The following is a 13,849-nucleotide window of genomic DNA, read 5'->3' as shown; positions in this document are numbered from 1 at the left end:
CTTTACAGGAACTACCCCTTAATTTTTGTTTACTGTTAAAGACCAAAACCTTCTCTCAGTGGTAGTAAAGGGAAAAAATTTCCATTTATTTCAATAAAAGTGAAATCATATTACCTGTTTTATAGACAGATGTAAGCACTGTGAGCTTTGTGCTGATTTAATGGGGAAGTTTGGTACCAGCCAGAGACTGAAAGTTTATTAAATTAGCAGAGATAGTTTCATCATTACTTATCCTATTTCATTGTCTCATCTAGTTCTCTTGGGCTAGTCCTATTCTAAGTTGCAACACAAATAAAAGTGATATTTATAGATTACCAAATACTGATAAATTACACAAGTCAGGTAGTAAAGGAACAGAATGTTGCCATGTCATTTATGCATATGATCCAACCAGTGTAAACTATGAACTGATCAAGCATATAATTCAAAATTCATTTTTAATAAATATTCAAGATAAAATATTACTCTAGAATTACTGTGGTAAAAGAGCAACACTCCAGTGGTCTTGGAACTGAAATACAAATGAGTTGTGAATATGACTGTACTGAAATGTGCTTTGAAGTTTGAGCAAATATTTCTGCATTTTTTTCCTCTCAGTTCTAGAGAAGGACCGGTACTGAAAATAAAGCTTTTACAGCTATTCAAAATATATAATGAATTTGATACCACTGTCTTTGAGTTCTTTTTGTTCTGACTTTCCACAGGGATTCTAGTAAATGAGTCTGCAGAAAGGAATATTTGTCCTAAGAGCTAAATTCAAATATTATATTTTCAGAAAGGTAATTTGAAAAATATTCACACTAGAAACTGATTATAAACTCACCTATTTTAGGAACAGAAACACAGATTGTCAATTGTATATCACAGTATCTCATGTCAAATATTGAATATTTTCAAAATGCTGCTTGTAAACAAAAAACAAAAAAAACTACCAAGAATTATTTTTAGACATTCTGTTTTAGGTTATTTTATACCTTTATTTCAGATATTTCGCAGTATTTGTTTAGATACTCAATAAATGCAGAAAATGAACAAATTTTAAGAAATTCTTTATCTATTCACAGGCAATTAACAGAGTGGCAAAAATCAATTGACTACATTATTTATTACTAATTATTCACCCAGCTTTAATACTGATCAGCTTTTTACCACAGCATATATAAAAAATACATTCTTAAAAGCTTGCCTGTGGGTAATGTGCAACGGGAAGAATAAAATAGTGCATAATTAAGACTTGATGTTCTCATTGATGTGGTTTGGCCGTCTCAGTATTGATAGAAGTTCAGAGAAAATAAAAACCATTCCTGAAAGAATGCTAGAGTGAGTAGTCTAGTGAATGTGAATCTGAATGTTGAATGTAGGAGTTGTAGAAAGGGAAAGGTCTGTGGCTTATTTTAAAACAGCACAATTTTTCCACTCGTCTGACCCATTTTGGGTTTAAATAAAAATATGTCTTTGTGGCAACTAGGAAACTCTCAGTAGGAGAAGCTTAGTCATAACTGCCTGTTTAATTTGAAATGTTCCCAATTTCTTCAGTGTAAGATAAGTAGCAAGCTGCTTTTGTCTCTTCTTGCAGGGGTCCCGTAGAAGTCAAGCCATACAAATTGGTTTGTTGAGAAATCTTTAGTTTCCAAAAGCAGTGCAGTTGCTTTTTTCCATAATGAATTGTTCACCAAAGTTGCCATTTCATTTCTGCTGACAAGTGTTGCGTAACAGAGAGAGAATTGGAGGAAGAGGTTGAGCTCACACTTGCACATGAACATATTCATTCACTCCATGCACATATGCATGATGCCATTTGCATTGTGTCAAGTGATTTGACACTGCCTTTCTCATTTTCTCCAAATTAGATAGTTTCTTTTTAAGTAACTTTGGAACACAGTCTGCCTTGCTTTTTTGTGGGTACAAGAGGGAAGAAGGGAAAACATGAGAGCTTTCTTACCCTGTCCATGCCTATAGTTAAATGCTAGGACTGGAAATTACACACAAACTGTGTTATAAGTGGTCAGAGACTGGTTTAAACCTATAAGAAAATAGAAGTTCAGTGCACATAGACTGGTTTCAAAATGGCCAAACCCAGTTTAAGACGAACCTCAATGAATGTCTATCCAGTAAGATATTGAAACAGGTTACTGCAAGAGGTTGTGGAATCTCTATCCTTGGAGGTTTTTAAGACCTGGCTAGACAAAGCCTTGGCTGGGATGATCCAGTTGGGGGCGGTCCTGCTTTGAACAGGGGGTTGGACTAGATGACCTCCTGAGCTCCCTTCTAACCCTAATTTTCTATGATGTTGTATCAGACTTAACTGATTTAAATTAAATTGGTCTATTGAACTTCTGTCCCAGATCTCACGTCATTTACTTGGATTTTAGGAAGGCCTTCAATGCGGTATCTCATCCCATTCTCATAAATAAATTAAGAGGCTGTGACTTAGATGATTACACAGTCTGGTGGGTGGCAAATTGGCTTGGGGGTTGCACCCAGAGAGTAGTGGTGGACGGGTCGGTCTTGACCTGGAAGGATGTGGGCAGTGGGGTCCTGCAGGGCTCAGTCCTTGGACCTGTACTCTTCTATCAGTGACTTGGATGTGGGTGTGAAGTGTACTCTGTCCAAGTTTGTGAATGATACTAAATTGTGGGGTGAAGTTCAACATGGACAAATGTCGAGTGCTGCACCTAGGACGTAAAAATATCCAGCACACCTACTGGCTGGGGAATGTCCCTCTCAGCAGCACAGAAGTGGAAAGGGATCTTGGAGTCATAGTGGACTCCAAGATGAACATGAGTCATCAGTGTGACAAAATCATCAGCAAAGCTAACCGCACTTTATCATGCATCAGCAGATGCATGACAGATAGAACCAAGGTGATACTTCCCCTCTATGTGGCATTGGTCAGACCACAGTTGGAGTACTGTGTCCAGTTTTGGATGCCATACTTTAAGAAGGATGTGGATAACCTCGAGAGGGTCCAAAGGAGGGCCACTCGTATGGTTAAGGGTATACAAGCCAAGCCCTATGGGGAGAGACTGAGGGACCTGGATCTCTTCAGCCTTCACAAGAGAAGGCTGAGAGGTGATCTTGTGGCTGCCTACAAATTCATTAGGGGGACACAGCAAGGAACTGAAGATACTCTGTTCACCAGGGCACCTCTTGGGGTAACAAGGAATAATGGTCACAAATTGACAGAGAGCAGATTTAGGCTGGACATCAGGAAGAACTTCACAGTAATGGTGGCCAGAATCTGGAATTGGCTTCCAAGGGAGGTGGTGCTCCCCCCTACCTCAGGAGGTCTTTAAGAGAAGGCTGGATAGGCATCTGGCTGGGGTCACCTCACCCCAGCACTCTTTCCTGCCCAGGGCAGGGGGTCAGACTCTTTGATCTGTTGAGGTCCCTTCTGACCCTAGCATCTATGAATCATCTCCTGACTCAAGATACCTCACTGTCCCCCAGCATCCCAGGATGCTTTGTGGCCCCTCATAAACCTCCACCTCACAGGGTGACTGTCTGGAACACAGCTTATACTCTGCTACTCTAGTCCAGCACCTAGCTGGCCCTGCAGGTTGTCACAGAGCTGCGGCAGCAAAGGCTCCATTTCTACTCACCAGCCTGCATTCTGCCTGACTGTCAGCTATGGGGGGCAGCGGGTGGGGGGGTGGAACAGAGCACCCCAACCCTGCCTTCCAAGCCTTGGTCTCTCCTGCTGTAGAGAGACGAGGGGAACCCTCTCTCCCCCTCCCCTGCACAGCCAGGTGGCTTAGTTCTGCCACTGCCACAGATGAGACTGGGGAAGGATTCCTCTGGGCTGGGTGCCTGCTCATGCATCTGGGCATGGGAGCACAGGGGGAGCCCTGTGCCTTGGGGGGCTTTTCCTGGCCCAGGCTCCCTCCTGTGGCAGTGGCTGAACTGAGCAGCTCCCCAGCTGCCATGCAAAGGGGGAAAGAATTCCTCTCAGCGCAGGGCTCCTCAAGGCAGGGCTGCCCTAGGCTGAGGAACCCTGGGCTGGAGGAAGCTCCCAGAGTCATGGGGCCCCTTGCCCCTGTGGGCAGATGCCTGGCTTGAGTGGGGTGACACCAGGATGGGAGCTTCTCCCCTCACCTGCAGGGGGACAGCAGAGGGTTGGGGCAGCCAATCAGGGATGGCCCCTGTGACAAAGGGAGTAAATTTGTAGCCAGACACCATACCAGCCACCCCCCTTTCTAGGGCAGTCTGCCATGTCTTGCCTGCCATGACTTGTTGGAATAAACCTTATGTAATAAGTGGGAGGATGCCCTTTTAATGCCAAGAGGTTGGCTCCGACCTCCCTTTACCATGTCCCATGCCTCGTAGATCGCATCTATACTGCACAGTGCCTCACACCATAACCTGTACTCCAAGGTCTCACTTGGGACTGACTCCCCCCTAGAGCTCATCATCACAGTGTGCCACCATACTGTGCACCAAACTACCCATGATAACTTCCCTGGCCTCTTACAGGCTCCCCTTGGCCTTTGGCTCTGCTTGCCCAGGTATCCTCAGTCATGCACTGTGTACTGAGTACTGTGTACTCTGCCTCCAGCCCCTAACTCTCCATCCCTTCACTGGGGCTATACCTCCACCCTCACCATGGAGCAATGATTTACTTACTACCCTCACTGGGGCTTTCTCACTCTAGCACAGCCCTTTAGGTCACCCCTTCCAAGAGGACCATGTTTTCCCTGTTTAGCCAAGAGGGCTTCCCAGCCCTTCTGCTACCTTTTCTCCACGTAGGAATGGACTTTTGTTGTGCTTCAAGGATCATGTCCTTAAGGAATGACCACTCTTCATGCACGCCTTTTGCCTTTGGTCGCTGGTCCCGCAGTACTCCCCCTACTAGTGACCTGAGCTTGTTGAAATTTGCATTTTTGAAGTCCAAGGCTTCAACCCTGCTGTCAGATTTGTCTGCCTTGTGACAGACAGTGGACATGATGGTTTCATGATTGCTGTCACCCAGGCTACCCTCTATATTTAAGTTGGTCACCAGGTCATCTCCTTTGGCCAGGACCAAGTCTAGAACAGTGTTACCTCTGCTTGGCCCAAGCATCTCCTGAGCCAGGAAGAGCTCTTCGATGTAGGTTAGGAAGGAATGCGACCAGTCTGACTTGACCGAGAGTTTTTCCCAAGAGATGTCCAGGTAATTGAAGTTGCCCATGATGTCCAGGTCCTGTGCATGCGCAGCTTCTGTCAATTCTTGGGCGAACTCTTGATAGAGTTGCTCCCCCTGGTTTGGTTTGGTAGCCTGTAGTAAACACCTACAGTTAGGTCTCCCTCTCTGCCCTCCTCTTCCCCCCCCCCCCACCAAGCTTGACCCAGAGGGTTTCAAGCCATTTTTCCTTAGAGCTGATGTCGGCTTCCAAGGAGGTGTATTACTCCTTCAAAAACAGAGCTACATCTCCACCTTTCTTCCCTACCCGGTCCCTTCTATGCAGGGTGAGAGTGGGGCAGGGCTTCCAGCCAGCACCAATTTACTTTCCAGCCAGCCCCTCCTCCCCACAGAGCAGCCCGTGGTCCTAAGAAGGTCTAACACTTAACTGATTTAACTATTTACACTTTATTTACAAAACAAGAATAATAGGAAAAGTTATTTACAAGTGAACTTAAATGCCAAAATACACCAGAATGCATTAGTCAACCCTTGACTCAAGAACCACAGGTAGGGTAACTGGCAGCTTTCAGCCACTGCTGAGATGCTACAGCAAGGAAACGGTGCTTGCTTCCAGCAGCTCCAACAGGCTTCCCAATAAGTGACAGACTGCAACAGTGTAAGCTCTTCTGGTCTGCAGCAATCAAATTGTATCAAACCCCAACCCCGCAAAGAGGCTGAATGGTGACTCTCCATGGCAACCAAAAAGGCAAGCAACAAGCAACAAAGTAGGCTCCTGCAGCAATTGGCATGACTCCAACCAATGACAGTCAGCTGCAGAAGGGACAGGACTGAGTCCCCTCTGGGGCAGTCAGTGGCAGAGGGTCAGCAGCACAGGCAGCTCTCAGGGATCGCTGCTCTAAACCCCTGCTCCAGATGACTGGCTGGGTGCCCCACACACCTCACGGCTCGCCAGTCCCACTCCGAGTGCCAGCCTGTGCCCCGAACTCCCGGGGACCCTCATCCTGGCACTCTGCCACTCCTCAGGATCCCAATGCCTTGCCTGCTGCTGTCCCACTTCCCCGGGGAAGGTAAGGGGTTTCCTCAACTCACCGACCCAGCTCCCTGCTCCAGATAAGGATACCGCCTGCACTTCTGGCCGCTGCTTCTTCTCTGCAGTGGAGTGGGGGCCGACTGCCACCCCTAGCCTCTGGGATGCCCGGCATGTCAGCACACTGTAATGGGGCTATACAAGCTGTCTGCCCCAAGCCCTGGCCACGGCTCCCTTCCTGTTGCAGGGCTGGAGGCACGGCCGACTGCCACTGCCTTCTTCTCCCAGGGCCTTTGAAGCTCTTCAGAGGTGTCTCTCTGCTCCCTCTGCTGGGTCAGCTCACCCCAGCTTTTCATAGGCCTCCTGCGTCATTCCCTAGAGTCACTGTCAGCAGCCCCCCATTCCAGTTTGGCTGCTGCTTTTATCCCCTCCGGCAGTCCCTCCCTGGCTTGCAAACTGGCCAAACAGGGCTCAGGTTGGCCGGCCCACAACCCCGGCCATCCCCCTTCCATGCGAATGAGGGGACTGAAAACCCCTTCTTTCAACTGGCTTCTTTTCCACAGGGCAGGGCTCCCCTACTCCACCCTTGGGGTCGGTCAGAGTTCACTGGCACTGTTTCTAGCCCAGGATAAGTATCTCAAGCCAATCTGGTGAGCCCACATTGGCAGTCTGTTACATGTATTTTCCCAATTTGTGATGTCAGCCACACTTCTTAAAGCTCATGCCTTGAGCGTATCCTTGAAGTGATTTCTCTGGCCCCTGCCTGTCCTTTGTCCTTGGTAGAGTTGGTAGTATAGCAGTTGTTTTAGTAAATTCACCCCAAGCATGTACACACAATGCCCTGTCCACTGCAGGTGACATTGAATAATCAATGCTTCTGTGTTGATGGTATGACCATCAATACTAGCGCTTGTGCAACAATAGTTTACAAAGCCAACAGAATGGTGCATACAAAACCACTTAGGAGATGGGAAAATAAGATGAGTTTAAACCCAAGAAAGAAACAGAGTGGAAAGCCAAGGCCTACATTAATTCACAAATTTAAGGATTGGAAAGACCTTCCTAGGTTATGTCCAACTTTTATTTCCTGCAACTATGTAAATGCAGTTTACCTAGTTCATTTTCTTCTTCAGGGCAAAGTGATGGAGATGCAACTTCCTTATATAAATTATTAAGATTAGAGATTTGAATGCCTGGTAAGCAATCTTCCCCATGGCTAGTTTGATGTTTACCTTTATGTTTTTCTTTTCCAACCTAAATCAGCTTCTTCTTATCTTGTTCCTTTTCAGAACTGTTGCTGTTGCTCTTGAGACTTGTTTCAACATCCTAGGAATCTAAAGCTACAGTTTGTAATGAGGGAGCTGGCCTGGCAGATACAGATACCTACCTTTGATTAACAAATACCCCTATGGGATTGTAATAATTTTTCTTATATAGATGACCATACTTGCTATTATATTTAGTACCTTTCTTTAGCATTCACCAGGGAAGCTGTTGAGAAAATTTTGCATTTACTACAAGACTTTGTCAATTAATTAATTTTAACCCTCCTGGGGAAGAAATTGATTTTAATTGAAACTATGGCATTATGGCTAGGATACAGGATTCACTATATACACTGTGCATGGATTTAAGAAATATTAAAGTAGGCAATGCTTCTCTGACAGCTAATGGAGGAGTGGAAGGAGAATTGTTATTATTTTACAAAAATATTTTCTTGAACTAGACTTTAGATAAAATTAAAGTATTTTTGGCATTTTACAGCACTTAAGCTTCATATTTTTACAGCCTATGGTTGATTAGGTGGTTTTGTTTAATATTATTTTTAAATATGAAAAACACCTTTTAATGATAATTTATTTAATATATAAAAAGCTTTTGAAATTATTTTTACGAGAAGGCAATATCAATAAACAGCCATTAACTCTCCCTTTAAGTATTTTCAGCTTATTTGTGTGTTTCCTTTTGATAAGAAAAACACTTCCTCTTATATGGTGAATAGGAATTGAAAAACAAAATAAGTAACAGGCAGCAGCTATAGGAACTCCTACAGTCCACAAAGCTTTTCCATGAAACTGAATACTATGGGATCATTTTCTGTGCCAGCTATCTAAAGTAACTTGTAATCCATTCCATAATTGTTAATTCTGGGTCAAGATTTAAACACAACTTGTGCACATGACATAAAGTAGGCTAAGTCCTAACCAGGCAGTTTTGGTAAGTATAACTAGAAGGAAGACATGATGCGTTAGGAAAGATAGAATCCCCGCAAAATAGGACTGCCCCGGAAGAACAAGGCAAAGCCTTCCTTTCATGATCGCTGTTAGTCCTCTTTGCTCTCCTGTCGTATAGTACAACAGCCTATATGTTTCAAGCAGAATGAGATGGAAGGAATGACTTTGGATGAAATGAGAGCAAAGGCTGATGATGTCAGTACTTATCCCTCCCCAGAATCCCTAGGGCAATTGTCACTACTGTATCACACAAATATGAGAAGTGTAAGACACTACATGCTCCAATGTGTTCCTCAGAGATCAAAGCCAAAAAAACCAGCATAGGATTTGGGCCTTATTTTAATGGTGACTCAAATTGGCCCATAAATGGTATATTGGAAAAAAGCTAGTTTGAGTCTAAGTGAAACAGTTGTACACTGTGAACACTTACATTGCCAATATGTAACTTCCTCCAGAAAGCCAGAGAAGTAAAGGGAAATCAAATTATTAGTCTCATTTCCCTTTGCTTGTGGTGAACAGAGGAGAAGCCACATGCTCCCATTTGTCATTGATTTCCCCATTCCACCTTTTCTCTACCTTTGCCACAATTCTGTGGCTTTCAGAGTTAACTGGAATGTAGTGTCCTTTGTCTTTCAAGGAGCCTGGCTCATAACCTAAATTTTGCAAAGATAAGGGATTGGCAGTAAAAGAACTTCATGCCTTTGACTACAAGGCCAGAACTGAAACATTTCCATGTCAGAAAATCCTCACGGTTCCTCTAACCTACACCCTAGTGATCAAAGACTTTTCAAGAATCCAGTGATCACTGGGACATAGGGATATCCTAGCTGGGTTTCGTTCTCCCATGCATACCTGCTATGAAGCTGGAATGGAGTGGCTTAGAAAGGGTAACATCAAACCACCAAATGATCCTCTGAACATTTAGAGTGAAATCCAACTGATTGGTTCTGGCCGTTCAGTGGCCTTGTGCTACCATTTTTTGTGCCCCCCACCCTTTTTTTATAGCCCCCTTAATGCAACTGCCTGTTTCCCCTGCTAAAATATTTACCACATTTTCAAGGAAAGATTTTTTTTCTCCATTCTGCCTTCCAAAAACAAGAGGTATGTATGGCTTACTCAGAGGAGTATAGTATGTGAGAAAATATGACAATTACTGCTGCAGTCCCTAAAAAGACATTAATACTAAGGATAGGTCTTCATTAGCTTTAAGGCTAAGATGGACAGTTGCTCAAAGACTAAATCGGGATAGAACAGGATTGTACGTTGAAACTTAAACTGTTTAGATGCCTAATAGGTAACTAGGATCTGGCCCAAAAATATTCCCACCAAATTTACATTGTTTTAAAAAAATAAGTAAAACAAAGGCAAAAAAAGACAGAAACATCAAAACAGAAGCTACCCAGCCAAATGGTGCTCTACCAAAGGATTTTCATGCCATGAACTTTCAGGTTGGAGCCTAAACGGTCCTACATATTTTTCTGCTAACAATCTGATAATATCTTTCTTTGAATTATAATTGCCAGCTGTTGATTCCATACTGCTTAGTTGTATAGTACTTTTTTGTTGTTGTGTTTCCAGGTTGTGGCGGAGAGCTCTCTGGGCCTTCAGGATCTTTCCATAGTCCTGGCTACCCAAACAGATACCCAAGCAACAGAGAATGTATCTGGTACATTCACACAGCACCTGAGAGCAGCATCCAGCTAACCATTCAGGAATTCGATGTTGAATATCATCCAAACTGCAACTATGATGTTTTGGAGGTCAGTGTGTTCGGTTTTTTGCACTCTAAGCTATGCATATTTCTTTCTGGAACAGAGAAATACATTCTATAGAAGTACAATATACTAGAAGAGAGCAGATTTTTAAAAAAATCTTAAACTTATTTTAAAAAATCTGTCTTTTATCAAGCATGTAGCAGGATGGTGTTATACTGTGGGGGTGATTTTTCCTGGTGCTAGATAATGATCTATATAACAGAATAAGAGGAAGAAAGCAGGTAACTAAATAGAAGACTTCTTTTAGATCTTTACTGTGAGTGGCTTACCTTTGCATCATCCACACAGCAGCTAAGGTGAACCCTTATGACTGAAAGAAGGGGAGCCATAACTAAGCTGCTTTGATCAAACAGTTCTTGGTTATCTACAGTCAGATACCATAACCATTAAATGTTTGTACAATGAAGAGTGGCCCAGGTGAAGTCAGGATTCTTGACTAATACAATGCTTCTGTACTTGTTCTAACCCTGCAAAGATTTGTGCACATACTTAATTTTATACATTGTGAGTAGTCCCACTGACTACAGTGTCTTTGCAAGACCCATGCATAAGGGAGTAGCTTCTTTAATTATGTTCAGGAGCATAGATAAGTGTTGTTCTGTATCATAGATGCTGTGCCAGACTGTGGTACAGATCCCTGGTACACATGCCCAAAGGTAGAACTTAGCCACCTTCAGTCAATTGCAGCATCAATGAGCCATCATAAGCTTCAACACTAGGCATGCCCAGGGGATTGAGGGAGGATTCCACTGCTGTACATAAATCCTCTTGGCAAGATGACCCAGGGGGAGGGCATTCATGTACAGAACATCCAGATGAGTACCAATGCCCTAAGATACTTGCAAAGTGACAGAAAACCTGAGATGACTAAGGGTGAACTCAGGCATCTTTATAGGAATGCCAGAAACATTTGCAATAAACAGGATGAACTGTCAGTCCTTCGGGCAGATGAGGAAATTGACCTCATTGGGTTGATGGAGTGGGATGATGCATATGCTTGGCCAGTGGATATTGAGGTCTATAGTCTCTATAGGAAGGATTGAGTTGGGAAGAAGGGAGGAGGGGTGTGAAAGAGTGGTACCTCTCCCTGCAGGGCACATCTAATGGCAGGGAGAGGTCCCTTGAGACCATCTGGATCAAGATACAAGGGGGCCAAGGATAAGGGGATCTGATGGTGGGAGTCTACTATAGATCTCTGTACCAAAAAGAGGAGATCTATCAGGCATTCTCCAGGGAACTGACTGAGGCAGCCAACGCTAAAGACCTGATTGTCATGGGTGACTTCAACTACCCTGACATCTGTTGGGAAGACCATTCAGCCAGCTCCAGCAGATCAGCCAAATTCTTGGCAGCTATTGACGACCTGTTCTTGACGCAGGCTGTGGAAGAACTGACTATGTGTAAAGCTACTCTGGACTTAGTGCTGACCAAAGGAAAAGACATGGTAGGTGACCTGAAGATTGGAGGTACTCCTGGTGACAGTGATCACAATCTGATTGGGTTCACCATCCACTGGGAAAAAACTGGGAATTCTGTCAGTAGAACAGAAGTTAGACTTCAGAAGGGCAGATTTTGGTAAACTCAGGAGCCTAGTTAGAAAGGCCCTTTGCTACCAGCAACTGTATGATTTGGGAGTCAGGAATGGTGGTGCTACCTTAAGGGGGCAATTCTCACTGCTCAAAAAGAGGCCATCCCAACACGATCAAAAAGAGGGAAAGGGACCAAGAGATCCACCTGGATCAACAGGGACATTAGGGAACTTTTGAAAAAGAAAAAAGAAGCATACATGCAATGGAAAAACAGTTCAGCTTCCAGAGAGGAGTACACTCATAGGACCAGGGTCTGCAGGTATGACACACAGAAAGTCAAGGCACACATGGAGATCAAGCTGGCAACCAAAATAAAAGACAACAAAAAGTCCTTCTATTGGTACATAGGGAGCAAGAAAAAATCAAGTTCCACTGTGGGACCCCTACTGAATACGGAGGGACAGCCCACAATTGACCCCCACAAAAAAGCAGAGCTCCTTCGTACTTACTTCACACTGTATTCCTGAAATCAGACAGGAACTGGTCACCTATCCAGAGGCACAAGGAAGACAACAGTCCACATTAAATTAGTCCCAAACAGGTGAGGGTACTCTTAGAACACTTGGATGTTTTTAAGTCCGTGGGGCCAAATGACCTGCCTCCGAGAGTCCTAAAAGAACTGGCTGAGCGTATAGTGGTGCCTCTGGTGAAGCTGTTCAAAGAGTTGTGGAATTCAGAAGTGGTCCCAAATGACTGAAGGAGGGCTAACGTACCCATCTTTAAGAAACAGAAGAAGAACGACCCTGCAAACTATAGACCGGTCAGTCTGATTTCTATCCTGGGAAAAATCGTTGAAAAAATTGTCAAAGAAGCCATCAACCACAAGCTTACAACTGGTGCGGTATTAAGAAGCAACCAGCATTGCTTTGTTGAAGGGAGGTCATGACTAACAAACCTGGTGTCCTTTTATGACCAGGTAACTAACCAGCTGGACAAGGGACATGAGGTTGATATCATCTACCTAGACTTCAGCAAGGCCTTTGCAACTGTTTCCCATGAGATTCTCTCAATTAAGCGGGAGGGTACTGGCCTAGACCAGTCTACAGTGAGGTTGGTCAGCAGCTGGCTCAGAGGCTGATCCCAGAGAGTTGTAATAGATGGGATGGCCTTATCCTGGAGGGCCATCTCCAGTGGTGTCCCCCAGGAATCAGTGCTTGGGCTGGTGCTCTTTAACATCTTTATCAATGACTTGGATGAGAAAGTGGAAAATGCAACAATGAAATGAAATGATGACACCAAGCTGTGAGGTAATGTGGGCACATCTGAGGACAGGGTAAGGATCCAGGATTACCTTGACAGATTGGTCCTATGTGCTGAATGCAATCAGATGAGGGTCAATAGGGACAAGTACCAGGTCCTTCATCTGGGTAGGAAGGACCTTTATCATAACTATACGATGGGTGGTGGTCCACTGGCTGACACTGCATCTGAAGGGGACCTGGGGGGTGATAATCGACCAGAAGATGAATATGAGACAACAATGTGATGACGTTGCTAGCAGGGCAAACAGAACTCTGGCATGCATCAGCCAATGTGTTGCAAATACATACAGAGAGGTGCTCCTTCCCCTCTATTCGGAATTAGTGAGGCCACAGCTGGAGTATTGCGTCCAGTTCTGGGCACTGTACTTCAGAAAGATTGTAGATAAGCTCGAAAGGGTACAGAGAAGGGCCGCCCATATGATTAGAGTCCTGGAGGATAGGCCCTATTAGGAGAGACTCCTGGAACTGGGTTTGTTCAGTCTGCATAAGTGAAGATTGAGAGGTGACTTGATAGCTACCTACAAGTACATCAGGGGTGAACACCAAGTTCTAGGGGAGCAACTCTTCAGAAAGGCACCCCTGGGGAAGGACCAATGGGCACAAGTTAATCGAGGAAAAATTTAGGCTAGACATAAGGAAAAATGTATTTTCCATAAGGGTATCTAGAATCTGGAACACACTCCTTGCAGAGATGATACAGTTGCCATCTCTTGAGGTGTTCAAGAGGAGGCTGGAAAGGACCTCGTTGAACTTGTTTGAGCCCAACTACCTCCTGCCCAAGGAAGGGGACTGGACTTGATGATCTTATAGGTTCCTGCCAGTCCTTCTATTCTGTGATTC

General features: G+C 44.4%; 1 protein-coding gene across 1 annotated transcript in view; it reads left to right on the top strand.

The window, feature by feature from the left end:
- The window catches only part of CUBN (cubilin), a 241,539-nt gene that overhangs the window by 102,036 nt on the left and 125,654 nt on the right, over positions 1 to 13,849 (top strand). The window contains exon 29 of the mRNA XM_019497851.2: positions 9,962 to 10,143. Coding sequence (XP_019353396.2) covers positions 9,962 to 10,143 — 182 coding nt within the window. The remainder of the gene's footprint in view (positions 1 to 9,961; positions 10,144 to 13,849) is intronic.

The sequence above is a fragment of the Alligator mississippiensis genome, chromosome 5, assembly GCF_030867095.1.
Source record: "Alligator mississippiensis isolate rAllMis1 chromosome 5, rAllMis1, whole genome shotgun sequence".
NCBI lineage: Eukaryota > Metazoa > Chordata > Crocodylia > Alligatoridae > Alligator > Alligator mississippiensis.
This window is presented reverse-complemented; position numbering and strand designations above follow the sequence as displayed.